The sequence below is a fragment of the Kryptolebias marmoratus genome, linkage group LG6 (assembly GCF_001649575.2).
Source record: "Kryptolebias marmoratus isolate JLee-2015 linkage group LG6, ASM164957v2, whole genome shotgun sequence".
Taxonomy (NCBI): domain Eukaryota; kingdom Metazoa; phylum Chordata; class Actinopteri; order Cyprinodontiformes; family Rivulidae; genus Kryptolebias; species Kryptolebias marmoratus.
Genome location: NC_051435.1, coordinates 7,275,037 through 7,300,933, shown reverse-complemented (window position 1 = coordinate 7,300,933; position 25,897 = coordinate 7,275,037). Strand labels below are relative to the sequence as shown.

The following is a 25,897-nucleotide window of genomic DNA, read 5'->3' as shown; positions in this document are numbered from 1 at the left end:
CCAGGAGTTTATTTCTCTTTCTGCTCATCGACGGTTGTTGTTGCAGAAAAAAATCTATCAGAAAACATTCCCAGAATCAAAACCAGTTTATTGCCCCCTTTTAGTTTTTAAATAAACATCCATTCCACGACTGCGTGTTTTTAATATAATCTTTCTATAAAGGCGTGAAGTTACAAAAATAACAACTTGGTTAGAAAAATAATCACCTTTAACATCATTCAAGTGCAAAACCTCCATGAAATGTTACAACAATAACAAAAAACACATTTAACAAGCTGCAGCTCATTAAATACAGATAAAACTTTACATTTCTTTGCTCCCAGACAACTATTTCATATATTTATTTAACCAAAAGGCAGTTCCCTTTTTTTTTTCCTAATTATTCTGCAAAGAAAACAATCACTGTGGCAGTAACTTTAATCCTATCTGGAAAATGTAATGACTTATTTTCACGTCTCTCTGAATTTGTTTCAAACTAATTTGGAAAGTAGAAAACTGACCAGCTGAGCTGCTGTGGCGTTAAATTAAAATAAAACAAAAACAATAAACAGCTCCTGAAGCTCTGCAGAAACCTGTAACAATAAATACAGAACAAGCACCAGAAATGTGGAAATTACAGGAATGAAATAAGTTTGAATCTAAAGTCCTTTAGTTTCTGCTCCAGCTCAGTCTGAGCCGTTTTCTGTGATTTCATAAGAATCACTGGATTTCTGAAACATTGCTGACATCTGAGCAGATTTTTAGGACGTTTTCTGTCACGACAGGAACGATTTACTCTAACAATGTAGAGAATTTGATCTGAATATTTATATTACAGTCTAACCTTTAACAAACTACATAACATAAACAGTTTAAAAGTGACGAGGCTTCCTTTGGTTCTTTAAAAAGAGGAAACTGTTGAACTTAAACACATCTTAATGAAACTGAAACAGGAGTCATGTGACCCATTTTATCATTGTTGAAATCAGGCTAGTAATACACCATACAGCCCAATACATAAACCATAAGTACTGGAGAAGTATCCAGTATTTAGTGTTTACAGGGAACATGATGGAGAACAGCCTCTGTACGTACCAGGTGAGTACTCAGTACTGTAAATGGTACGTACCGAGTACTTACCTGGTAAGTAGCCGGGACGAACAGGAAGAAGTTACTTCTTAACACAGCCCAACCCCCAGAGGTACCAGGTATGCACCCGGCACAGACCAGGTCTACACCCAGGAAGTACTCAGCTCCGTACCCGGCAAGTACCTGTACCCTGGAAGAACCCGGAAACTACCCCTCATGTAGCAGGTCTGTACCCAGGAAGTATCAGGTACGTATCAGATACATACCAGGTAGGTAGCCAGTACATAAACGGTAGTTAGCTGGTAGTTAGCGGGTACTTCCAGGGAACAGAGTCCTGTTCTCTGAGGTACCCAGGATGTACTGGGCAGTATAAAGTATTTCTACAAACACATTAAATGAGGGATGCCCCTCTCCAGTGATTTGAATAATAATAATCCTGCAGGCTCAATAAATACCAGCACAATCCTCTGCATTTATTACACTCAGTAATCTACATTCAGCTGTTAAGAAAATAAAGTATCTAAAGGTCCCTTTGAGGAGAGTTTGGATGTTAGAAAAATATTTCTGTTGTTAATTCATTAGTGCCTGAATAAGTCATGATTGAGCGATCTCACTTAGCTTAAAGTGTTTTAAAGTTCATCTAAAAACAGATGAAATGTGAAAAATATAAATTACTTTGTGTCCGCAGCTTCCTTGATTTATGTTCTAAGAAGTTAGTATTCAGGGAAATACTGCACAATGAAAAAAGACAAAGTAATAAAAAGTGCACTAATTAAACATCTCTGGATTAAATATTTGTGCTGTCCAGAGGAGGGCAGTGTGTCACCATCTGATGAAATCTGAGCCATGTTGGGATTAACATCCTCGGCGGGCAGGTCATCTTCTGTCTTCGCTCTGCGGGGCGTCGCTGAAGCTTTCCCTGCTTCTGTTTCCAGCTGCAGTCACTTCCTGTTTGGGTCTACGTGGTGGACTCGTGCTGGATCTGGATGTAGCAGGCCTGCAGCAGGAGCACACCAACCCAGAGACCAGCCGGTCAACAACCGGTGAACGTGACCGGAGCCAGGAGCAAAACAGGGAGGCAGAACCTCGTCTCAGAAAAAGAAAAGCTGATCTTCATTTAAACTTTAGGTCAGACTTTATTTTATAACTGGACAGTGTTCAAACACGGTGAGACGGAACGACAAACTGAGAAACAGGAACAATATTTACATTATGTCCTATAAATCCATTTTAAAGCTCGAGGAGCAGCTTGCAGACACAGACCTTCTGCAAGCTGTTATTCCTCAAACTCACAACGATCCTGATGTTTAAACACAAGAAATCTCAGGTGTTTCAGAAACTTTAACTTGTGCACATTTTAATCCAAGTATTTGAGTTACCTGGCACTAATATTAGGAGATGTTCTGTTTTGTTGTTGTTGGCGTTCAGCTGCAGACTGAGCCACAATAATGAATTCAGGAGAGAGAGAGAGAAACCGTTTAAATCAAACATGGAAAACCAACTTTAAACAGAGGAGGTCGCCTCTTGTTTCAGCTTTTCAAAACCTACAATGATATCTGTTCATTTCCACTCATGTGACCAGAACCTTTCTTCTCTGAACTAGGCTATCAGAGGCCTTCACGGAGTAATCTGCATGTGACTTCAGCCAACTGCACTGTTCATCTAAAACATCTTCAACCATCTAAAGAAACTGCCTTGGTCCGGAGAATCTGCACCAACACGATAATTATCCTGCAGAGAATCCCTCTGGCTTCTGTTAACCTCTGGGTGTGAAGCGCTGCCTGATGAATTGTTTTATAATCAGAATGTTTTGTTTTCTGGGTGTAAAACGGCGACAGCAGGATCATACAGACGTTTCTGGCTGCAACGATGTGACTTATCACTGGAGGAAAGGATGAATGAAACTCTTCCTGATGGACCAACCCTCACTTTGTGAAGGCAACAGATTAGATGGAAATTATTCACGTTTGGTACTTTGTTGGCAGCACAGTTTGAGGCACATGTCTCAGTTTGCGAAGGCTCTGTTCATTAGAGTAAAAATCCTAATTGGCGCCTTCAAAAGACACACGACTGTTGGTGAATTTCGGTTTATGTGTGGTGCGCTCCCACCTTTAGTGTTGTGAACATCAGTCCCATCTCGCCGTGCTGAATGTTGGGGTCCATCAGGTCTTCAATCAGGCTGACTTCAGCTCCCAGGTTCCTGATCCTGAAAGGCAGAGAAGCAAAAACCTGCTGAGGATTCACGATCACTGCGGGTGACAAGTGTGTGTGTGTGTGAGATGACACACCTCGCTCTGAGCACTACATAAAGGAAGAGGGGGAACAGATCATCCATGCACCACAAAAAATCTCCATCCAGGAAAGGCTTCACCTCCAGAGTGAGCTCCTCAAACGTCTTCTGAATCACCACAAGCTTGTCTGAAGGTGTGAAAGTGGTGCTGTGTGCACGACAGAAACAAATATCTCCAATAAAGTCATTCAGTTTCTACCGCCACAAATTAAATTACTTATATTAAAAAGGAAACAGTAAATCAGCTGGACTGAGCAGTGCCTGACAAGCATTACTGAGGGCTAAATTTATGTGTATCAGGTAAATTCTCAAACACCAACATGATCTCCGTGCTTCCATATCTGCAGTCGAACTGCTCGTTTGTTCCTATTTATGTATGTTTTTGTACCGTAGCGGGTAAAATAAAACCTACCTGATCTGCTGAAGAGTCTCCACGGCAGAAACAAAACAGGCATCTTTACTGCTGGACACAATCTGTAAGGACATACAGTTAAAGAGGAGAGAAAAGCCGATTTAAAAGTGATTTAAAAGGATTTTAAAAACAGCTGAGATGGGGAACAAGTATCTGACCTGCTTTTTCTCTCCCAGAATCGACATCCAGTGGGGCCAAAACTTCCTGCGATTAAAATAAATATAAATAAAAATAAATATCCTGTTTGTTAAAGGCAGAAACATCAGGTTTATGTGTTGGTTTCTCATGCACACGCTCACTCCTGCACCCCCAGGAAGCTGAGCAGGGATTGGTCGGGTTGCTTGTTGAGCCGGAGGACGTGCTCCCAGTACTGCGCCTCCTCCTGCTCCTTCTGCAGGCAGTAGAGGGTGAAGAGAGGAGGGTAGAGCCGAGGGAGCAGCACGGGGAAGAGCAGGGAGGAGCAGCTCACCACCACCACCACTCTGATGGAGGAGGGAGAGGAAAGGACGTGAGCGAAGCCGGCTCAGATTAATAAGTTCGGCCTTATTTATAAAAGCTCGTTTTGACACCGACTCGTATTCTAATCTGTAGGAGCTGCGCCGGGTTTCAGACGGGGTGGAAGGAGGGGGGTCTGGGATGACGCCACCATCTTCTGGTAACCCTGGAAACAAAAACCTGCAGACAAAAAACAAAGCAAACAGGATAAATTGTCCATATTTAATCACATTATACATTTTTATCACCTTTTGGTACAAAAGGTGGGTTACTGGATCTGGTTTGAATAAAACTTTCTGAGTCTGTCTGCAGGTCGAGTTCAGTTAGTGACTTCCAAGATGGCCGCTGCTCTGACTGGGCTAAAGTTTGTTGTGTCAGTTTAATGTATTTAATCATTCAAAACATTTAGAACTACAGAGGAAGGATGAAGCCCTGAGGGGTTTTATTTTTTATTTTTTAGACTTTAATCCTTTTCAGCAAACTCTCCTTCTTTGATTATATATTTTACTTTAAATTTAACCAGAATGTTTTTGTCTTATTTTGGTAAAGTTATCTTGATAAATAGTTTGTCAAACTCTATAAACATCTATCTATAAAGATCTTCTTTAGGGATCAGCTGCTTTTTTTGTTATTGTTTTTAGTCCAAGTATAAGACCACTTAAAGAATGTAATATAAATGTAGAAATAATAATAAAAAACAGCACCTAACTCAAAAAATAAACACATCTAAACATCACAGACAACTTTTCAAAGAATTCAAACATTGAATGCCTGGTCTGAGATCTTAGAAGCTTTTTGTTTCTTAATTTTTCCAATTTTTAGTCGTCAGATTCCAATAATGAAGCAATAATTTAAAATCTGCCACTTGTTTGATTGATTTTCTTCACTTATTTAGGACAAACTACACGCAGCGCTGCCGTGGCTGACCTAACCCAAACGCCTGAGCAGAAGAATCTACCTGATGATGCTGTAGAAGTGGGTGAGGTAGGCCTGGAGCTCCTGGACCGCCTGCTGGAGCAGCCGGCAGTTCGATCCCACTCCCACATAGGTCATCCTGTAGGCAGTCACCAGCGTCTCCAACAACCAGCCCAGAGGGTGGTGGGGGGTCTCACACGCCTAACACACACACACACACCCCAACATCAACACCTGATGTCTTTATTGTTCATCCACCAAGTGACAGAGCGGTACCTTAGTGAGGTATCTCCTGATGTTGTCGTAGTTTGCAGTGGTGACGGGTTCTCCATACTGAGGAATAAACTCCAAACTCTCCAGAACTTTGCTCTGAGATTTGCTGAGGTCAGGACTACACACACACACACACTTGTTTCAGCAGTGTTGTTTGGATCTGGAGAATCAGCTGATCTTCAGGTGGTCTCTGATCATCGTTTTTGCTCGTGTCTGTCTGTGTGTGTTCGTTTTACTGCAGCGTCAGCAAAATATTTCCACTGCACGTATGTCTAAAACCCAATTCAAGATGGGTTCACTGAGATGCTACTTTTACGATCCCGGCGGCGTGCGTGCGTCTACCTCTGTCGGCGTGCGGTCGCTATGGTGATGGCGATGTTCTCCCAGGCCGTGGTCCTCTCCCCTCTCCCGGCAGCGTCGCAGCCGAGCCGAGACCAACACTCGTCAAAAACACAGATCCACCTCTGACCCGCGGGCACCACGTACTGACCCAACCTGAGGGAAACGCAAACAGGTCAAAGATTCCCAACCTGGCAGCTCAGGGATTTCCCTTCACATCGCCACGAATCAACCTACGGCAGGACGTCGCCGCCTTTGTTGTCACACTCATCAGCAGCTGGTTTGGTGTACGTTCCGACCACTTTCAGGCCCGTTCTCCACTCTCCGGTGAACAAACCATCCAGACTGTCACCGTTGGTCAGGGTCAAAACCCCCTGCAGACAAAGGCAGGCTGTTTTAATATAAATTATTTCGATTAACTTCGAGTTGTCTAAATATGAGCTGCTCACCACTGTAAGAACTGTGATAAGGTACTGAGAGAGACCAATAATTTACAATGTATTGATTGCAAACATTAATTAAATGAATTTAAAATTGATCAAATAAATCCTTTAAAAATCCTAAAGACTTTATGAAACAAAAGCGCACGTGTTTCACCTTTCCGCTGACGGTCCAGTCGTCAGAAAACTCCCCGTGAAAAACGGTGTCGTCCTCCGAAACCAACAGACCTGGACCCTAACAGATAAAACACAACACACCACGAATACGCAACAATTTAGATTTATTCTTTCCAATCCATTCAGTTCTTTGGCAGCTGTCCAATCAGGATTTTACCTGAACTTTTGGCTCATCATTCACGATAATGTCAAAGATAAACGGGCTAAACTTGTGTGACAGGAGTACTTAAAATGTTCAAAAGTAAAGAAAATAAACAAATTAAAAGGAGGTAAAAGCCAGAAAAGAACAGCCGAGTTGGTATTTATGGGTTTAATTAATGTGGTCTCATATTAAGATGTTTTCTGCTACATATTTTTATTCATAGCTTTTATATTTTAATGAGTTTGAAATGAGGATTTTTAAATATTTTAACCTGCTATGGTTAAATCTGAGTTATAACAGGGATTGTAGACTGAATGAATTTATCAGGTTATATTATATGTTGTATAATAAAACAACTCTTCTAAGGATTTTGTTTGTTCATATTTATTGTTGCACTTACAGCCATCTTGTTGTCCCTGAACGTCCCTTCATAGTAAACACCGTACTGTGTGACGACCACAGCGCTGCCATGCCGCTGGTCATCCAGCCACATTCCAATGTACTTCTCACCTCTGGGAGGGAGAAACAAACGAGATCAGGGACCAATAAACCCAATTTTAGTCTGTTTACAATGCACCTGGTCCACTAATATACTTCAGATTTACAACTGGTCCTAATAATGAAAGTTTTCCTTACTTTTGAACAACAAATGCATCTTTCATGACAGATTAATGAAAGGTTTTCTCTGCCTGAGAGTTGTTTCGCAGGTTAGTAACCTGAAAACCTTGTCCTGGACGTGGCTAAATGGTTCTGTAGATGACGTTCTGCAACGTTTCTCTCTCTGTTTTTGTTCCAACCGGAGTTCGAAGCAGAGCGTTTACTCAGACCTGGTGATATCGTCGTAGACTCCGTATGCCGCCTTCTTGTCGTGGACCCAGTGGCCGATGAACACGCTGGAGGAGGAGCGGTCCAGTTTACCTGAACTCAGCATGCCATAACCGTGACGCTGCCCGTTGCAGAAACAGCCCTCGTACACCTCGCCGCTGGCGTACCTGACCATTATACATAACATTAAACACCTTTCATTACATGTCTGGTATCGAGGTTTAGGATTTACATTTCTGATATTAAATCTTAAATATCTCTGAGAATCCAACAAGACATCCCAGATGAGGACTCAACATTTGCACTGGTTCGTAAAAATCATTTTAACTAGAACCCAGCAGAAAACGACACACTGACTTGTATTTGCCAAAGCCGTGGATCCTGCCCTCTCTCCACTGGCCTTGGTAGGTGTCTGGTTTGTCCTGGACTTTGTGAGGCATTACACACTCTCCATACCTGCAGAGAAAAAGGAAAAATATGCAGAAAAGTTGAGAATATTTCCCAAAGTTGCAAAATTGAACTTCTAAAGAAAACAAAGCCTCAATTTTCAGTTTTATGTGAATTTATGTGAATATTTTCTTTTCTACTCACGGACCTTCGTAAAAAACAAACAAAAAAGGGAACAGAAAGGTTTTATATTGGAGATTAACATGTCGGGATATACAGACCCATCCTCCAGTCCGTTCTTAAAGTTTCCCTTGTACATTCGTCCATCTGGCCACTTCATGGTTCCTCTGAATAAAACAAACAAAAAAACCCCCATTTTTTCCATCTTTTTACTGTTAGAGGTCATTTAAAAAGGTTCGCCAAGTCAAACCCCTTCAATGAAACGTGCATTAAATTAAATCCTTCAGTTCTGTGCATTAAAAATAAAACATTCACCATCGACACCCAGATCTTTGACATCTCAGTGTTTTATTTCCTCTCTGTGCACTTTGGCGTGATTTGACTCAAATATGCAGATAAAACAGGTTTATACGCACGGATCTTTAAGGATAAAGCCAAACCAAAGAAAAACGAGCCGTCTGCACTCTGACCTGCCATGAACCCGTCCTGCCAGCCAGCCTCCGGAGTACTGAGCGTCTCTGAATCGTTCGTCTGCGGTGAACGTGTAGGTCGCCGTGCGGGACATCGCTGCGACCCCTGGAGATGACCCCTGACCTCCGCCACCCAGCACCTGATCCACCGCCTGGTTGAGGGCTCGAAGCCACTTGTTCTGCAGAAAAACACAGCAGTTAAAATAAAATGAAAAGAAGACATATTTGGACAATAGGAGTAAAAATGAGAGACTAAACGCACCTTTTCTTGTGGTGTTGAGGCCACCAGAGTAAAACTCTCCTCTGGACATGTTATTTTTATGGCATAGCTGGAAATTTACAATGAAGACAAGATAAAAATTAACTTAATTTAACTTAACTTTAATTTACAGTTTTGATGTGTTAAACAAAGATGGTGAATGGTTAAATTGAAAAACAAAGCAGAAGTTTCTTTGCAGGACGACACAGAGCCTTCCTAAGGAGGAGGTTTGACTTCTCCGGAACAAAATTAGACATTTTTAATATGTTTGTTCATACAAAACTGTTTATATATCATATTTGAAGACTTATAGCCTTGATTACTGTTTTAGCTTGATAACAGCCGCATGTTTGCTGCTCTTTGAGTTTCTGTTTTGTTGAAGGCCATAACAGGAAGAATCTTTTTCTGGTTTAAACAATCATCTATCGAGTTGTTCAAACCTGTTGTTTAAAACTATTTGTACCTGTTTGACTGTGATCAGATAGAGTTAAATACAGCTCTGAACTCCCTCAACTGGTGCTGAAAACTACGATGAACTCTGACGGCTCAAAGGGTTTGGGCGTCACCTCCTGTTTCTAATAACGCCAACTCGGACTTTTCTGGTTTGTATCTCTCCCACAGACTCACAGTTCGCTGCTGTCGTCAGTCACTGGTTTCGCCCACAAACAGGTCAGAGGATAGACGCGATGCGTGGAGAACTGTGGAAGACAAAGTTACATTCTTTCAGAAACTCTCACATTAGGAAACATCACTCATTCTGAGGTTACCGCATGCTGAGCCTGAGTAAGGGCTGACCGACAGATCTGCCTCAGTTTCTGTCTGAATAAATCAGTTTAGGGAAGTTACACAAAAACCCACAAGCAGGATTTCAGTTTTACTATAAAATATGTGCTTGTGAAGCAGCTCTGCTTCGACATCTTATCTGTAGTTATACCCCTAAAATTTATATTACCTGCAAATAGGTGGGAGCTGGCTTGTTGTGTGTGTGTGTGTACCTGTGTGTGCACCAGAACGTCACTGAACAGGATGAACCAGTGACTGGAGAACCGCCCGGCGTTCTGAAGGGTCAGAGACCGGTTGCTGCTTTCACACACTACACGGCGATGAGGAACGCGCAACGATTCCTGAAAATGAGACAAACGAGGTCATCAGTTCAATGAGCTGTGAAACTCGGGGGGGGTCCACATCACAGAAACACAACCTGCTTTTCTATTTTCACAAATGAGTCCAGAATAAGCAATCAGCTTAACCAAATCATGAAAATATTTTAGATCTACACAGTATTTTTTGGCTAATAAAGATGATTATGGAGACAAAAAGCATAATTCCAGGCTTGTTAAAAGAAGAGGTGTTCTCACTGTATATTTTCCAGAGTGGCTCTTCCAGAAGATGAAGGTGTTTTCAGCTTCCTTCTTCTTCCTCAGCAGAGACAGAGACAGGGTCTCGTACAGACTGAAGCTATGATGGAGGGTCTGATACTCCACAGTCAGCTGGGGGAAAAGGCGAACGGCGTTTTTAGAGCAAATACAGCTGCGTTAATAGCCAAGAAAACCGACGGGGGAGACACAACAGAGCAAACGAATCTGAGGAAATAAAAAAAAGCAAAGAGCATTCACCACGTCGTAGCAGGCGGTCAATTTGAGCAGGACTCGGTTATACTGGTGGAGCTGCTGCAGAGGCCAGTAAAACATGGAAACCAGATCACCGTCGCCGCTGACAGACGGGTCCGGTACGTTCAGCTGAGAGAGCAGAGTCTGCTGGCTGCCCAGAGAAACAGAGATTACACCCTTAAACATCATCTGAGTGTGTCTTAAAGGATTTATACGCTTAGAGTTTGTTAAGGAGAAAAATGAGAGGGTCTGAATGACATTAGGACCAATAACAACAACAAGGAGCCTGTTTTCCTGCTAAAATACTTTCTCTTGGGCGAGTCAGAAAAACAGACCACCGGGAGGCGTTATTTAAAATGAAAGTGCTCACAGTGAGTGTTTCTGAAGCAACTGGAATCCACCCATTACTTGGAAGTCACCGACAGCAGAACAAAACCTACAGAGAGCCACGGAGAGAGCCACTTTATTTGGATTTTATTTTACTTCACAAAGCAGATGCAGTAAAATAAACCCAACCTAAGTGCAGCAGCCTGGACCCTTCATAAGACATCAGAAGTATTTTTAAACAATTAAAGGCGAAATAAAAGCTTCAGTCACTGAAACAGAGCTGACCACAGTGCAAGCTCTGCTCACAAGGTGAGAGTTTGTGCTCCCATCTTGGTAGGTGCTACATTAGTTACTGCAAACCAGAAATATAACCAAGCAGCCCAATGTTTTACCATTATTCGTTATAATTATCGAAAGCTGCACTTCAAACAACATGGAGGAAGTACTAATCTAATACACTGAATTATTATACCAGGGCTCATCATTCTCTTTAGACTACTTGAAGTAAAGCAGGGCACTGAGGGTAAGCACCTAGCAAGATGGCGGCCACAGATCTCATCTAGCTCTGTCAGTGGCCTTCCAGTGTATTCCTACTTCAGTAGTTTCAATAATATGACAATTTAAAACTTCTTTAGAGTATATGTGGGGAAAAACGTGAGCACATTCGCCATATCCCCATGCCAAAACAAAACCTTACCTTCTGTAAGTGTTCTGGAAATGATCTGCGTGAGTCAGCAAGGGAAGGGAAGTGACATCACGGCCCTGTGCATCGTGCAGGAAGTAGCTGAGTGACGTGGCGTGACGACCGACCAGGGAGCTCAGGTGAACAAAACTCTCCCAAAGAGAGAAGAAGAGCTGGGTGCACGGCTCCCCTAACGCCAGACAAACACTCTCTGCACGCACACAGGAACAGGCCCGAGTCACGCTTGTGTTACATCTATTTTTGTGTGACTGTATAAATTAAGACAGGCACCTCTTTTACGCAGTGGAGTGAGAAGAATCCTCCTGAAACTGCTGAGCCAGCAGTAAAACTGCCTCTCGCTGGAGGCCAGCTCGTGAATGGCGGCGATAAAACCCTTCACATTCAGGTCTGTCAACGATGCACACATCTGACCACCGCTGCACACACTGCTAATGTACCCCATCTGCACAAAGACAGACAACATACCATGATTAGGTTACAAATACTGAGCTACAGCTAACATAAATGTTAAAAACATCAACTCAAGTGACTCAGATGGAAAAGTGCTCCACCCATAGTTTCCCTCCGTGTGGATTTGTGTTTCTGACCCACAAACCTCGATGCAGAAAGGCAGCAGGGAAGGCCTGACTGTGTAACTTTCCACCCTGGTCGGTGAGCTCTGGCACGTGCTCCGGCTCTGCTGCGTCTGTCGCTGCTGGCCGCAGTACAGCAGCACCGGCTGGACGCAGTCGCCATTGGCCAGGAACAGGGAGTGGCTCTGACCGGCCGACAGATCCCAAACACGAAGACCGTCAGACTGCTGCGGCAAAAAGAAACAAAATAACTAGAAAAATCAGTGCTGAAAGTTGTTGAAAAAAGAAACTGAATTGTTAAAACAAGCAGAACAAAGTAAATTAGTAAAACCATAGCTGAAAGAATAACATCAGCTAAATTGTAGCTTAAGACTAAAAAAAATCTGCAAAGCCGTGTCTCAAAGTTAAGATTAACAAAAATATAGCTAAAAGCTAAAATTTGCTAAATCATAGCTAAAACTAAAATTAAAAATACTCTAGCTAAAAGCTTAAATTAGAAAGCTTAGTAGCTTAAAGTAGAATAAAAAAACTAAATAAATCCAGTAGCTGAAGAAGATTTCAGAGGACAAAGTTTTTGGAGGAACTGAAGAGATCTCAATGTGTTAAAATGAAGAAAGTGTTTGTAAATTAAATTTAAATATCTTTGAAAAGCATAAAGGTTTCCTTGGATGAGCTGATATGTGAAGGGCTGAAGCAGCAGAAAGTGTGCAGACGCAGTTAGATCGCAAACATCAACATGAAGCTGAATCAGAGGAAGTCTCTTCTTCAGGATGAACACCTCCCGTACTGTCTGTACTCAGAACGCGATCATTAACTAAATGTACACATCTCTTACTAAAAGAAGTCAAAGACGAGCGAACCTTGGCCTGCTGCGGCACAGTGACGGGACTGTTGATGTGACCAAGCTGTCCACACATGTTGCTTCCCCAGGAGTAGACCTGCAGCACACAAGTAGTGGTTGTGTGCTTGAAAATGGACCAACTGTGTGTAAATCCATTTGCAGCGTATGTGTGTGTGTGTGTTCATGTGCTTCAAATCTGTTACCTGACACTGAGCGGTGAGAGCCAGCGAATGATGCGACCCTGCAGAAACTTTGATCACTTCCTGGCCCGTCAGAGTCTTGATGCACAGAGGCTGAAGTCTGGAAACAAACACACATGAAAAACAGGTGAGGACGGTTGATCCTTCCTCGAACCTTCCTTTATGGACCAACATACAAAAACCGAGCAGGATATTTCCTTAAAACCCACACAGTTCCTTACAGACAGTAATTCTGGATCATTTCTTCTCTCTCTCTCTCTCTCTCTATATATATATATATATATATATATAAGTGTCAGTTAAATGCAGATTAGTGTTTTAATATATATCATAAAACACATTCACTACATCATTACTGTGTTAAAAACACAGTATGGGACAGCGATGTAAAATAAAAAGAGCGTTAAAAAATGTTTCTGAAGTTTTTCCTGCTGGTGTTGATGGTAAATGGCGTGCACTTATAGCACCTGTTCTAATCCAAGGACCCCAAAGTGCTTCACACTACATTCAGTCATTCACTCATTCATCCACACGTTCACACACTGAGTACCACAATCCGTCCCGTCTTTGGACAGGCATATAAAAAGGAAAATTTAGCCAAAGTACATGACCGTCAAGGACATTTTCCTTTTTCATTTTAAATGAAGCCTGATGACTTTTAATCATCAGATCTGTTCCAGTAATTAAAAAAAGCACAATCAGGGGTTTTCTGGTGGTAAATAAACTGTAATGAAGTATTCAGGTGTGCGCTTGCAGACCTGGCGAGCTGGTCCCCGTGACCCAGCTGTCCCTCTGAGCCGCGGCCCCAGCTCCAGACCTCCGTCTCCAGAGACGGCAGCCCGTCTCCGGCCTCCTCCGGTCCTACTGAGAACGGCCTGCAGACACACGGACTGCGTCTCCGAGGAGATCCTGGAAAGAAGCAGACAAACCCCAGATTACGTCTAAAAAGCCTGGAATATCAGGTCTTACTGCAGGATCTCCACCTAACCTTCACATGTTTAGGTTTTAAACGGACTTTATTTGTGAAAAGTAACAACAGGGAAGCGTATTTAAACCAACAGGTCTGGTTTGAACCAACCTGAATCACTAAATAAACTTTTTATTAATGATGGAACAGCTGTGCAGATACAACACGAACAGAAACTCAAATGTTAACCTTCTATAAAAGGTCAAGTAATTACAAAAAAAGTTTTATGCAACATCTGAACTGTTGGAGGATGTGGGTTTCAGATCTGTGTTGACTGATGGCAAACTTTCATTCTTACGCCCCTGAAATGCCTGGAAATCCAGAAAATGAGAAGTTAGTCTCGTGTGCCTGACAACAAATAAATGTCACACCAAACTCTGAGTTTTTCACAATGCGGTTTTTTTTTGGCACAAACTTTATCAACTCACTGCCTGTGGATCACTTAAATGACAAATGACAAACATTTTGTGTCACCAGTGGGGCATTTAAACAGATTTTCCAATAAAATTCATCCAAAATGAAGAGGCGTTTAAAGAGGGCATGGTTGGAATAACTCTAACTTTTATTTTTTTTAATATAAAGTGAATAATTTGGTAAATTATCCCTTCAAAGTGAGACGGATGGATCTGCTGGTGTTATATTCAAGCTGTGAAGCATTTCTTTTAACAAAAGAAAAAACTATAAATCTTTTCATCTTGTCTGGAGCTCGAGCCAATCAGAGGTGAAGATCTGCTCCTTCTCTGCCTCTGATTGGTTCTGGCAGCAGTGCAACGGCGATCCTAGATAATGTATGAAACATTTGCCTGAACAACCTTTGATGAGGACTGAAATGGAAGGACAGAACCGCTGATAAGAATCATAATTATATCCTGCAAAAAACTTCAAAGACATCCCTGCCGCCCATTAAACCAATTAAACCCCAACCGGCCCGGGAATCAACACTTTCTGCACCGTTTGTGGATTTCTGAAACAAAAGCAAAAAAATAAATGAAAAATGTTGATGACATGTTAAACCAACAGTTTCCTGGCTTAGGTTAACAACCTTTCATCTAAAAACAAATAAGCATTTTTCCCTCAAAACGAAGAGTGGAGCCGTTCACACCCTTCCATTCCTACCATGGGTGGGGGTTCCAGGAAGCGAGCGTCTCCTGCCGGCCGCCGTTTTCCACCTCTGGTGTATGTTTGTGAGGCTGGAGCTCTTCTGCCCCTGCAGCGACAGCCTCTCCTTCTCCAGACAAAGACGGACTTCTTCCAAACACACCGGAGAGGACGAGCGCCACGCGGCCAACCCACCGACGCTGCAGGACAGAAGGTCAAACCCCCCGATTACCAGCCGAGCACCGTGGGAGTAAAACTGCGCTGTGGAACCCTGAACCATCCCTCCTTTCTTTAGATTGTGCTTCCAAGCAGCCAGACTTTCTTGTAATCTTTTGATCATCATTTCTTCAGACCTTCAAAAGGTTTTATTTGGACTTTGGCTGCTTTCTTACCGACTTAATGGTTTATTTGCTTGTTAGTTTTTTGACCTCTGAATCATTCAGATATAAAAACGCTTCTAAACTCAAGGGATGAACTGGTGATGCGTCAACACATAACCAACAAAATAAATAATTTAAACTGGACTTTTAGGCTCTTTGTTCCCATTTTTAGTTGAACCTATAAAAAAACCAAAGACAACACAGTTTGTCAGACAAAAAGTAACATTTTAGTGCCTACAAGGTGATTGCCAAAGAGCTGAAAACCTGCCATATACAAGGCGTCTGGAACTAGAATGTTGGTCACAAATATTGCTAAAAGCTGCTTTTCTGCTTTAAATTTTATAAGTGACTGGCATAAGTGTCAAAACAAATGATCTGCCTGTTGCTTTTGAGGCTTTGAACAGCAATTTTGCAACATATTTCATGGTTTTCTCTTCTTAAATTCCAACAAAGTGCCTCAAGTTTACATTAAATCTAGCCTTACTTGTTGCTCTGTCTCTTGGAAGTCGAGTCATCTTTGTAACTGGACGCTAACAGGTCCGAAGAGGGAGTGGAGGAAACACAGCTGTCATCTGGATTAAGAGGCAGAGAGATAAGGGGAAAACAGATTTCAGGTCAGCATTCTCATATTAAAGCTATAAATCGAACAGGTCGGATAATTACATTTGAAAACAAAGGAGAAAAGAAGAAATGCCACCAACCTGAGTTGTGGCTGCTCACAGAGTCACTATCTAACGTCCCCGTTGTGTGCTGCGACTCTGACGACTGATCAGAAAGTTTCTCCAGGAGGTTCTGAACCTCCGACTCGTCAGGGAAGGTCGAGTTCTTGTTGGTTCTCCAGCCCGACACCAGGCGGACTGTGGGGCTGCTGTCGGTCTGAGAATGGGAGTCGGAGTTTTCCATGAGCTCGACAGGAAGATTCCTGAGGGAGTTTTGTGTCAAAGAAAAGTTAAGGAAGAAATAAACAATAAATAGATTTTTTTTAAACAGTAATAAAAGGGATCAGATGAATAAAATACTGTACTGTTTAGAGTTAAATTTGCCGTCCTCAGAAAACGAGGACGAGCTGGCTCCGGAGCCAGGACTGCTGCCAGACGACATTCCCGCTGCATGGCGCCGGTGTCTGGGGGCTCGTCTTCTGGGAGACGTCTGGAATGTGAATCAAAGAGGAGCGTCAACACAGCGCAGAAACAGATGACTCCGAAATCAGGCCGCTTTCAAGATAACCTCCAGATTCCGCTCGCTTCGTGGATTCAGCGGGAGAACGGATTAAAACGAAACGGTCACTCCTGCCAGATAATGCTGCTAATCTCGGAGCTAAAATGTGTCGAATCACGGAGGCTGTGGGAAACCTACGAGCCCTTAAGCCTGTAGGTGTGTACAAAACAAAACCTTCCTGCACACAAACAGCGGATTGTTCACCTCGCTTCTCATGGCTTCAGTGAGCTCCACGCCGAGCGGACAGTAGTGAGAATCGTCAGCGGCAAACAGCTCGTCCCTGTCCACCACCAGGCAGTGAGGCGGCGGAGCCCGCTCCTTCGTTTTGGGGCTACTCTGGGCGTTACAGCCCTGAGCAGGTAAACTGAGAACCAGGGCCAAGCTGTGGTACGCTCCACACGCCACCTGTTGGACATTAGGACAATCAGAAACACTCGAAGCATCGCGCTCAAAGCAGCGGTTTCCAGCTGAAACGTACCTGAATCACATGTCTGCCTGCCAAGTGCTCAACCTGACGGGAAACAACGCAAGTCCAGTAAGGAAAAGCAACGCCAAACACCCCAAAACTCATTTTACTTTGAGTTCAAAAACCTTCTGAGGTTTCCAGACGGGGAAGGCCTGAGTGACCAGGCCGAGCTGGCAGCCGCTTCCCCAGGCCCACAGCTCGTTCTGGGCCGACAGAGCCAGGCTGTGCTCCCGTCCGCAGGCCAGGTCCACGACCCGAACCGCCGCCGGAGGAATCCCCTCAGAGTCCACCACGCTGACCGGGCTGGGCTCCGACACTGAGGGGGCAAACATCCGCGTCACTGTGGGAATGCTGAGGCAAACTACTTCTGCACGCTTTGTACCATTTTAAATATCCAGATGTCAAAATGTCCAGCTCCAGAATAGCATCCTGTGACTTTGGCTTTTTTGGCATTTTTCTTCATTTTTCTCTTCAGTTCTTCCTAAAACATTCTCTTTGAAAAGTGATTCAGCGTGCTTGCTTTATTTTTGTCCTCTTATGCCACTTTTAGCTTTTAGCTACCATTCTGCTACTTTTAGCTATTAGATACTGTTTCAGTTATTTTAGTTTTAGCATCTATTTTGGTACTTTTAGCTACTGTCCTGCTGTTTTTAGTTCGTAACTTGTATCCTGCTGCGTTTTGCTCATTTCAGCTTCTGTTCTTCTCATTTTAGCTTCTATTTAACTCATTTTAGCTGCTATTCTGCCAATTTAAGCCTGAGTTCTGCTTGTTTTAATTTTAACAACTCAGTTTTAGCTTCTTCGGTGAAGTCATTTAGCGATTAGCATTCACACTGCACAAAATGCAAGCTTTATAAAACCCAGCTATAATCATACTATGTAAAAAATATATGTATCAGAGGCAGAATTTGATCAAAATCAAAATGCAATTCTGATAGAGAATATCATGCTGAAGAAAACTGAAGGATACATTCACTGTAATCTTTTTTTTCTTTTTTAAAGAGATAAGATGAAAACAGGAAGCAATGAAGACGATAACAAACCTGTGACGTTTGTAACCGAGCCCCTCTCAGACCCCCCGCACTGTCCTGCTGTATTCTCCCCCCACATGTAGACGTTGCCGTGCTCGCTTATCGCTCCGCAGTGGAAGCCGCCAGCGGCCACTCGGACTATCGTCTTCCCCCGCAGAGCGAGCTCCAACACCGGAGCAGAAACCGGGATGCTGAGGTTCCTCCATGAGAGCGCTCCGAAGGAAAACACCTGTCCACCTGGAAGAAAAAGCCCCCGTCACTTCATCTTCACATACACTGACCTGTTCCTGGTTACACTATTAGGCATGGTTTTAACTTTTTTCTTTCTGGTAAGCTTTAAAAGCAGTCTGGAGCAAAACTTTTCATGACTTTCCTAACATAGCAAAAAACAAATGCCAGCGATATAACTTGAAGTTACTCGTCGTTCGATGCAAAGATACAATCAGTCCTTAACTCAATGTCCAATCCTGGTCCTGGAGAGCCACTATCCTGCATGTTTTAGATGTTTCTCTGCTTTGACACACCTGATGTGAATGACTGAGTGAATAACAGGCTTCTGCAGAACTTGAAGCCCTGCTGAAGAGCAGAGAAACAACTAAAACCTGCAGGATAGTGTTCCTCCAGGACCAGGATTGGGCACCACTGGTTTAACTGAAGCCATTAAGAATGACAAAAATAACATTTTAGCAACCATAATATTGTATTTTTGAGCAATCAAGGTGACACCAAAAAGACCGAGAAGAGCTACTGGCATCAAAGTGGGAAGGAACACAATAAAAAAGGTGCAACTTCTTTGCAAAGTTGTTTGTTTTAAGTAGAAGCAACACAGATTTATCCCTTGAGTTCAGGTTCCTCTTTAAGCCTCAATATTCTTAGGTAAAATAAAATGTGCGGTAAACTAAATTAAGCAATACAGCAGTCGATGTCTGAGACACTGCTCTGCACAGTAATCCGATTTAAAAGAAATGACTAAATTCCAGTTCTTATGCCAACTTCCTGAAAGAACCTCTTCGAGTTATATAAGCACTACAAAAGTCTTCCTCAGCGTTTTTGTGTGAGTCATCCTGAGACAATTACCGCCCAGCCTAACACACACCTTGTGCCAACACGAGGCCGTGATGTTCTCCGAGGGCGACCTGCAGAGCGGGTGTGGACAGCAGCGCTCTCTCTGGGCTGCACCCCGCCGAGCACCACACGTGGAGAAGTCCTCGCTCCGGAGCTGAGACGGCGCGCTCATCCGCAGGTCTGCAAACAGAAGAACGAGCCGCCGTCAGGGGGTAAAGACCAGAACAACCCCCCGGGACGAACGGCTGGACCAGATCCTCAACCTGGAAACTAATTCATAGATTTATAGATTTAAAAAAAAGAAAAGAAAAAAGCAGGCTTTCTGATGCAGAGAACAGTTGCATCAAGTTGGATTACATGCCATCTGATTCCTCCGAGTCTGCAGGTCCAGACGTGCATTTAGACCTGCAAGGAGCACAAACCTGCAAAGGACAACCCAGCACCTACAAAAGACTTTGCAGAATTTATGAGATGCCTCATGTTTCTTTACACTTTGCTTATTTGCAATTCACAGAAACAGAAGAACTTTCTGCAGCTCTTTTAAAGTTTTTGACAACTTTCTTTTCCAGTTTCCAGTATCACACAGTGTCAGGGGAAATAAATGTCATCATGCTTCTGTAGTCAGCTTGTTTTCAGTGGAAACAAACAGCTCGGAGGAGAAGAGATTATCACGACATGGCCTCAGAAATGCTCATGTGTTTGTTTGTTTGTTTGTTTACCTTTCCTCCTGGTTCTCCATCACTTCATGCTCCTCTCCCGCTTATAGCCATTTTAATTAAAGGTTCTCCTGTTGGTTCCTCTGAATGAATCAGCTGACAAGCAGAAAGCTGAACCCTCTGTCCTGTTTTGGCTCGTCTTTGGCTCATTTGGCTCCAGCTCCTGTTTGTGGGAAAACAAGCTGTCCTGATTATAAGTACAGAATCTCTGATCGTTACTGTTTGTTTCTAGGTTTTTTATTTGTTTATAAACCTTTATGTTGAAAAACTTCTTTCTGGGTTATTCTGTAAAAGCTGTAAAACTTGTCCCAACAGCTAAACTAAAGGTTTAATAAGCGACATTAAAGACAGTTCGTGTCTCTGACGCTGCTAGCATAGAAGCTAAAAGCGGCTAACTGAACTTACCAGCAAACGCGACGCGGAACTCGGAGTAAAATTCCGGAGATTTTTTTGATGCGACAACTTCGAATAACTCCAGATAACTACGTGTGAGAGTCACATCTGATACGATGAGTTGCTGATAATACCAAAAAAAACCGTTTAAATCAAAGCAGCGCAGTCAAAGTGAAAGAAGTAGTGTCTAGATATTTAGAGGAAACTATGCTACGGCGTCCGAGCAGGGACAAACATCACGGCGCCGCGCCGCAAAGAGGCGGTGGATGACAGGAAGAGGTCTCACTCTGATCATAATTCCAGCGGCGCAAGCTGCCTGTGGACATTTCTGTTCAAATGTGTCTCCTTTTGTTCTAAATTGATATTATCAGGCTGATAAAATAAAATAAAATAAGAGACTATGCACCTTGGACATTAGTGTTTTCTGCAGTGAAGAGTTTAAAGTTGAACTAAGTGGACAAATGATCTGCAGTTGTCAGTTTTTATCTATAGATAACTGATGTAAAGGAATGCATTGCAATGTCAGAAAAACTGGTAATTTTTTTAGATTTATTTTTTAATTTAACTACCACATGTGTTTGTTTACAAACATAAAACATCCGAAGTGACTGAAAATAGGCCAACAATGGCAACATCTGTGGAAGAACTGTTTGGGACAGAAAAGTCAGCCAACTTTGATGTTTTTGTACGTATTTACTCACACTTATTGAGTAAAGTATGCAGGTGGAAGTGCTTTGTTTCCACTGAGTGCGTACCCTCGTTACACAATTGCACAACAACATATTTGAAAAACTACTGAAAACTGCACCATTTAATATAGTTCAAGATAAACTTTTGTATGTTTGATTTTATAGTTTGCATTGGGTGCCTTTAATTACTGGTTACAGTTTTTATCCTTTATTTTTACATGTTTTTTTAAGGGAAACTGTTTTATATCAACCTTTGACAGAGGTGCTTTTTATAGAAAGGGGAGCTTTTACAACCTTGGTAATAATATTTCAGCACTTCTGAAATACTATTATGTGTAAACTAAAATAACAATAATAATTTTAAATAATAGATTTTAATATAAGATAAATACAAGGATTCAGAACCTGGAAATGGAAGCAGTGTTCCATATGTTCATCACTCTAATGCACATGCAAAAATAAAACCACAGAACAGACATTAATGCAGACATTTTCAGATATTTCTCTCCTTCAACGTGCTACTAAACTTTACATTTAGTTGTTTTTAGAAATCTGAACTCAGCAATGAATGTGTCATTACCAGAAATCCATAATAGTTGTTCGTAGCTGTCCTCATGTGTGCATTTGAACAGCAGAGGTCTCACTTTCGAGCTGTAAAAAGCAGCAGGAACAACGATCAGGCAGAAATCACCGAACGAACATGAGGAAATACAGAAAGTATGACTAACCTGTGAAACACAGACATGCTGGCAGGTTTTAAATCAGACCTTTAGTCACCCATCACAAAGCCTGAGTACTTTTATTTGATTTTACCTTTATGCTTTGTGCAGACAAACCTTAAAACAACCAATCTACGGTCAGTGGAAAAATATCCTCTGGTCTGATCCATGCTTCAGATTGTGATCCTCTGATGTAATGCCCAGTCCAACAAACCGCTGAACTACAGATAACCTTTGCCAAATAGCCACATTAATATGTCAGCACCAATTAAATCATAATAATAATATAATAAAACATGCTTCAGGAATCTTCCCAGCAGTGGTTCTTGCCTGGGGTGAGTCATGTGCTGCAGGCGGATTACGAATGAACATATTGTCTTACAACAGCGCTTATTTCCTGGAGTTCTTTCACAAAAAGGCACACAGTAGCCCGTTTGGTCACTTTTCTTCAGCTAAATCCAAACACTGCTTCTTTTTATTGGTCTTCTTCCTCTCTTTTGCCTTCGCCCATGTTTCGTGAGTCACTCTTATTTGCCATTTTAGTGTTTTCTATATAAAGGCGTCCAGCAGGTTTTGGCTCTAACTTTTATGACTAGTCATTAAAAAAAACAGAAGAAAAAAAAAGGAAAGAAAGAGGAAAAAAATGAGGGCGGACGTTTCAGAGGAAGAAAAATCTAATATTTTGCCTCCTTGGCGCTGAACATTATAGCCCTTGTTAAAATTTTTGCTTTTTTTTCATACATATAACTTTTTAAAAATGACAAAAGTCAAGGCCCAGCATTCTTGCATGTTTGCATTTATGTTGGATTTTAAACTCTCAAAGCAAGATATAGGTGTCACTTAATAGATATCTAACTTGTCACCATATTATGAATCAATAATCTGCAGATTTTCTCCAGTAAATAAGAGCATTTTTAATTGTTTAACCTTGCAGGACCAGTTTCAAACAAGGCCCTGTCACTGTATTGCTCAGTTTGAGCAGAAAAGACAGAAATCTGTAAGAAAGCAGGAACAACGTGATTAAAATGTCACATAAAGACAATAAAAATGAGGCCTGCATGACGAACCGAGTGTTGGAACGGTGTGCTTGCAGATTTCTCTGCTAAGATCTGATGAAACCGGCCATTTTGGAGAGACATTCAAAGTGTTTCTGCACGCCCCTCAGACACACTTGGTAACCCCGTGTCGTGACCTGAGCAGCTTGTTTTCCTCTTTCCAAAACCCTCGTAAAATATTACTGCAGCTGGAAACAACACATCCTGGGTTTACGAGACTGCAGCGGCTCTGTGAGTGTGTGTGTGTGTGTGGGTAAAATCATGCAGGGTTGCAGCCAGGCCACAGAGAGGGCGGTTTGATTGACCACAGTGTCGTGAGTTCACATGAAGCTCCCTGAGAGCAAAATCAGATCATGGCAGGAAAAAGCTGCTGCTGTCCGTCTGTTTTGCAAATCGTAGATCGCATTAAGTGACACAAAATGCTGCAACAATTTATGTTTTTAATTATTTGTTTTTCTAAGAAGCAACGTGCAATAAACTGCAATGGGAATTATTTAGTATCAGAACTGTAGAAACTTTATCCCCTGCCTCTGAAAGGTTTCACAGATGCTTATGTTTTTGTCTGTTGTTGTTTAGCTGACATCAAAATGGCTTTAACCCAGTCAGTTTCACATATTATGAGCTAAAATTTGATGTGGTTGTATCTGAGAGTTTTTCTCAACACATACTCTGAGTGAGACTTTTCACAACGACCAAAGAAGCTGTAAACATAAAATGATCTTAGTTTAAAACTCTGGGATATAATAATCTAATATTTTAAATAATCTTTCTCCGACTCATAAACACCGATGCCATGCTGCTGCACTGATGTGTTTCCAGAAGGTGAATCTTCCAGATTCACTGGATTAAAGCGTGTAAACTCGTTTTAGCAGTACTGCTTTTTTTTTAATCCGCCTGAAGTGAAAAGCAACAAAATTATTATAGGAAAAAAAAAAGAGTCCAAACTCTGTCTGAGAGACAACAAGGGAGGGGTTTTCTCTTAACTATCTGGCACCGGACGAAGTGTGTTCGGGTGCATGTGTGTGTGTAAAGGCAGTATATTTAAAGAACATTGAAAACACATGTCTGGAGCTTGATAAAGAATATTTTAGGCGCTGGGTAATTTGGCATGATCTTACACACAAGGAGGCTGCCTTTGATGGAGGAGGTTTGAATCTGAGAAACAGCTTACGTGCATTTCATGTTTCTGTCGGAGATACACCAAGAGCTGCGATAAAAACGCTTTAACCTTTGGGAGATTTTTGAAACAGGGAACCTTATCAACAGTGACTGAATTGTGTGTGTTTGCTGACTTAAAGGTCTGACTGACACTCATATCCACATTCAAACCTGTGCAGGTTAGATTTAATAAATATAAAACCTGGAGCTAAAGGATTGGCGTTCACAGAGCTTTAGCTTAAATATTTGAGTTTTTACACCTTGAATTTCTGAAAATAATGCTGTACTGTATTGTTTTATTTAGTAAATTCTTCATTAGAGGTTTGCTGATCTCAGCTAAACAACTGGCATTTCTTGACGGACTGCATGTTAGAGTTTTAAACAAAAGGAGTTAGAAACCCTGTAAATAACTTCTCATCTCATGCAATGTACTGAACAGTTAGAGCTCAGAGTATGTGTTGGGGATCACTCTCAGCTACTACCAGTCGAAATTTGAGCTCAATAACAAGTAAAATTGGCCGAGTTAAAGCTATTTTTGTGTTGGCTTAGGCCGTCTTTAAATTGGTTTGACGCCAAAGTGTTCATCAGCTGATGAGGAACATCCAGTGACTACATCCTGAGAGTTTCATTAAAATCTTTCCTGGAGAACTTTTGAAAGAGCCCGCTGTTTTCTGCAAGATCTTTTTTTTATATCTTAACCCATGACCTTGAAATCAACAGGCATCATCCTTGAATCATGAAGTGTCCAGCTGTGCAGTTTGACATGCCTACGACACGCGGTTGTCAGTTTAGAGCTTCGACTAGAGATCGTCCACAGCCACTTTTAACTTTTTCATGTTAGCTATGGCAGCCATTTTGAACTGGGTGACCATTAAATACTTATCTGTCTGCTGATTATTTGTGAAAGTTTCTAAACCTTCTGTCAAGTGTTTTATGAGACATTTCAATAAGCGTTACCCATTCATTTCCAATAAAAAAACAATTATTGCTGTGAGTTGCCATGGTAACTCGAAACGCCAATAAAAGCGTGTTTTGAAGTGTAGTTTATATGGTGGCTCTTTTCTGTTTGGGCGGCATTAATGTTGATGGAAGAATAAAAATAAATGAAGATGGTTAAGAGACCGTTTAGCAGGTAAATGACATGAACCATGCTAACGGCTAAAAAGAAAAAGAAAAAATCCCAGCATATATGCAGTAGAATTATAATAATAATGTATCTTCAGAATAAATGACAGAATATGTGAGAAATGGGAAAAAAAGCCAAACAGCAGCCTGTGAAAACTTTACGCTAACATTTATTCTGAAATTAATTAATTATAATTCAAGCCAGCAAACGGTGATGTGAGCTGTGATTAAACCAGTCTTAGATGCTTTTCACCACGTTACCAGTCCTTAAACGCTGCAGTAATTAATGATTTATGTGTGAACTGCAGCTGCCGCTCCCTTTGTGATATCAGTGTTCGTGTCAGGATTCTCTAAAGTTGCCTTCAGATCTGCAGCAACAGAGGCAACTTAGGCTCCGCCCACAGGCAGGGTGCTGCTCTGGTACTTCGTTAACTTCGTCGGGGATGATGTCATGGCTGCTTTGATGATGTTGCCTGGCAACGCGGATCAAAACTTCAGGGTCTCCTCAGGATCTCTGCACTGCGCTCCCAGGATCCTGAAAACAACAGGCGAGCTGGAAGTATGTGGGATGGAAATTTGTTGTGACGGACGGAAAGCAGACTTCTTCAACTTTCAGATTCTGTAGTGATCGATGGGTTTGTGGAAAAGGAAATCAAAAGACTGTCCCTCTTGTTCCACAATGAAAAATGTAGCTTATAATTCTTTTTTAAGTTCTGCTGTTTATGTATTTTAGCTGTTGTTCTTCTCTTATTTCTGTTAATGAACAGATGAGAACAGCACTGCACTTCATGGAGCAGCTTGGTTTTGTTTGGTTTAATCATGGGTGATGTGTCATTTTAAAGTTTGCACACACACACACACACACACACAAACTTGCAATCAAACTGAAATC

At 41.9% G+C, this 25,897-nt stretch overlaps 1 protein-coding gene across 4 annotated transcripts; it reads right to left on the bottom strand.

Moving 5' to 3' along the window:
• Nucleotides 1–67: 67 nt before the first annotated feature.
• Nucleotides 68–20,487, bottom strand: LOC108240430 (alsin). Of its 4 annotated transcripts, none has more exons than XM_017423895.3 (40): nucleotides 20,272–20,487; nucleotides 19,870–20,048; nucleotides 19,182–19,330; nucleotides 18,098–18,322; nucleotides 17,180–17,370; nucleotides 17,067–17,099; nucleotides 16,793–16,993; nucleotides 16,395–16,519; nucleotides 16,072–16,292; nucleotides 15,855–15,942; nucleotides 15,009–15,190; nucleotides 13,684–13,834; nucleotides 12,929–13,025; nucleotides 12,745–12,822; nucleotides 11,908–12,111; nucleotides 11,583–11,754; nucleotides 11,307–11,502; nucleotides 10,653–10,718; nucleotides 10,289–10,433; nucleotides 10,031–10,162; nucleotides 9,668–9,796; nucleotides 9,300–9,370; nucleotides 8,676–8,742; nucleotides 8,414–8,592; nucleotides 8,045–8,110; nucleotides 7,734–7,832; nucleotides 7,379–7,543; nucleotides 6,952–7,063; nucleotides 6,390–6,467; nucleotides 6,030–6,166; nucleotides 5,796–5,948; nucleotides 5,457–5,571; nucleotides 5,224–5,381; nucleotides 4,344–4,445; nucleotides 4,070–4,252; nucleotides 3,929–3,974; nucleotides 3,771–3,832; nucleotides 3,357–3,506; nucleotides 3,178–3,274; nucleotides 68–2,065 (listed from the first exon to the last, which is right to left on the bottom strand). In XM_017423895.3, the coding sequence occupies exons 2-40, from the start codon at nucleotides 19,887–19,889 to the stop codon at nucleotides 2,027–2,029; spliced, it is 4,884 nt and encodes a 1,627-aa protein (XP_017279384.1). In that variant the 5' UTR covers nucleotides 19,890–20,048; nucleotides 20,272–20,487; the 3' UTR covers nucleotides 68–2,026. The 4 variants fall into 4 exon arrangements, with proteins under 4 accessions (XP_017279384.1, XP_017279383.1, XP_017279385.1 ...); XM_017423894.3 differs by having other exon boundaries at nucleotides 19,870–20,029; XM_017423896.3 differs by having other exon boundaries at nucleotides 11,908–12,108; nucleotides 19,870–20,029.
• Nucleotides 20,488–25,897: the final 5,410 nt, after the last annotated feature.

Excerpts from the sequence above, each read along its gene's own strand:
- LOC108240430 (XM_017423895.3), bottom strand. The coding sequence starts at position 19,889 with ATGGAGAACCAGGAGGAAAG. Across the intron at positions 12,823-12,928 it reads CTCTCACCGCTCAGTGTCAG|GTCTACTCCTGGGGAAGCAA; the intron begins GTAACAGATTTG and ends TGTGTGCTGCAG. Across the intron at positions 8,593-8,675 it reads CCTCAACACCACAAGAAAAG|AACAAGTGGCTTCGAGCCCT; the intron begins GTGCGTTTAGTC and ends GTTTTTCTGCAG.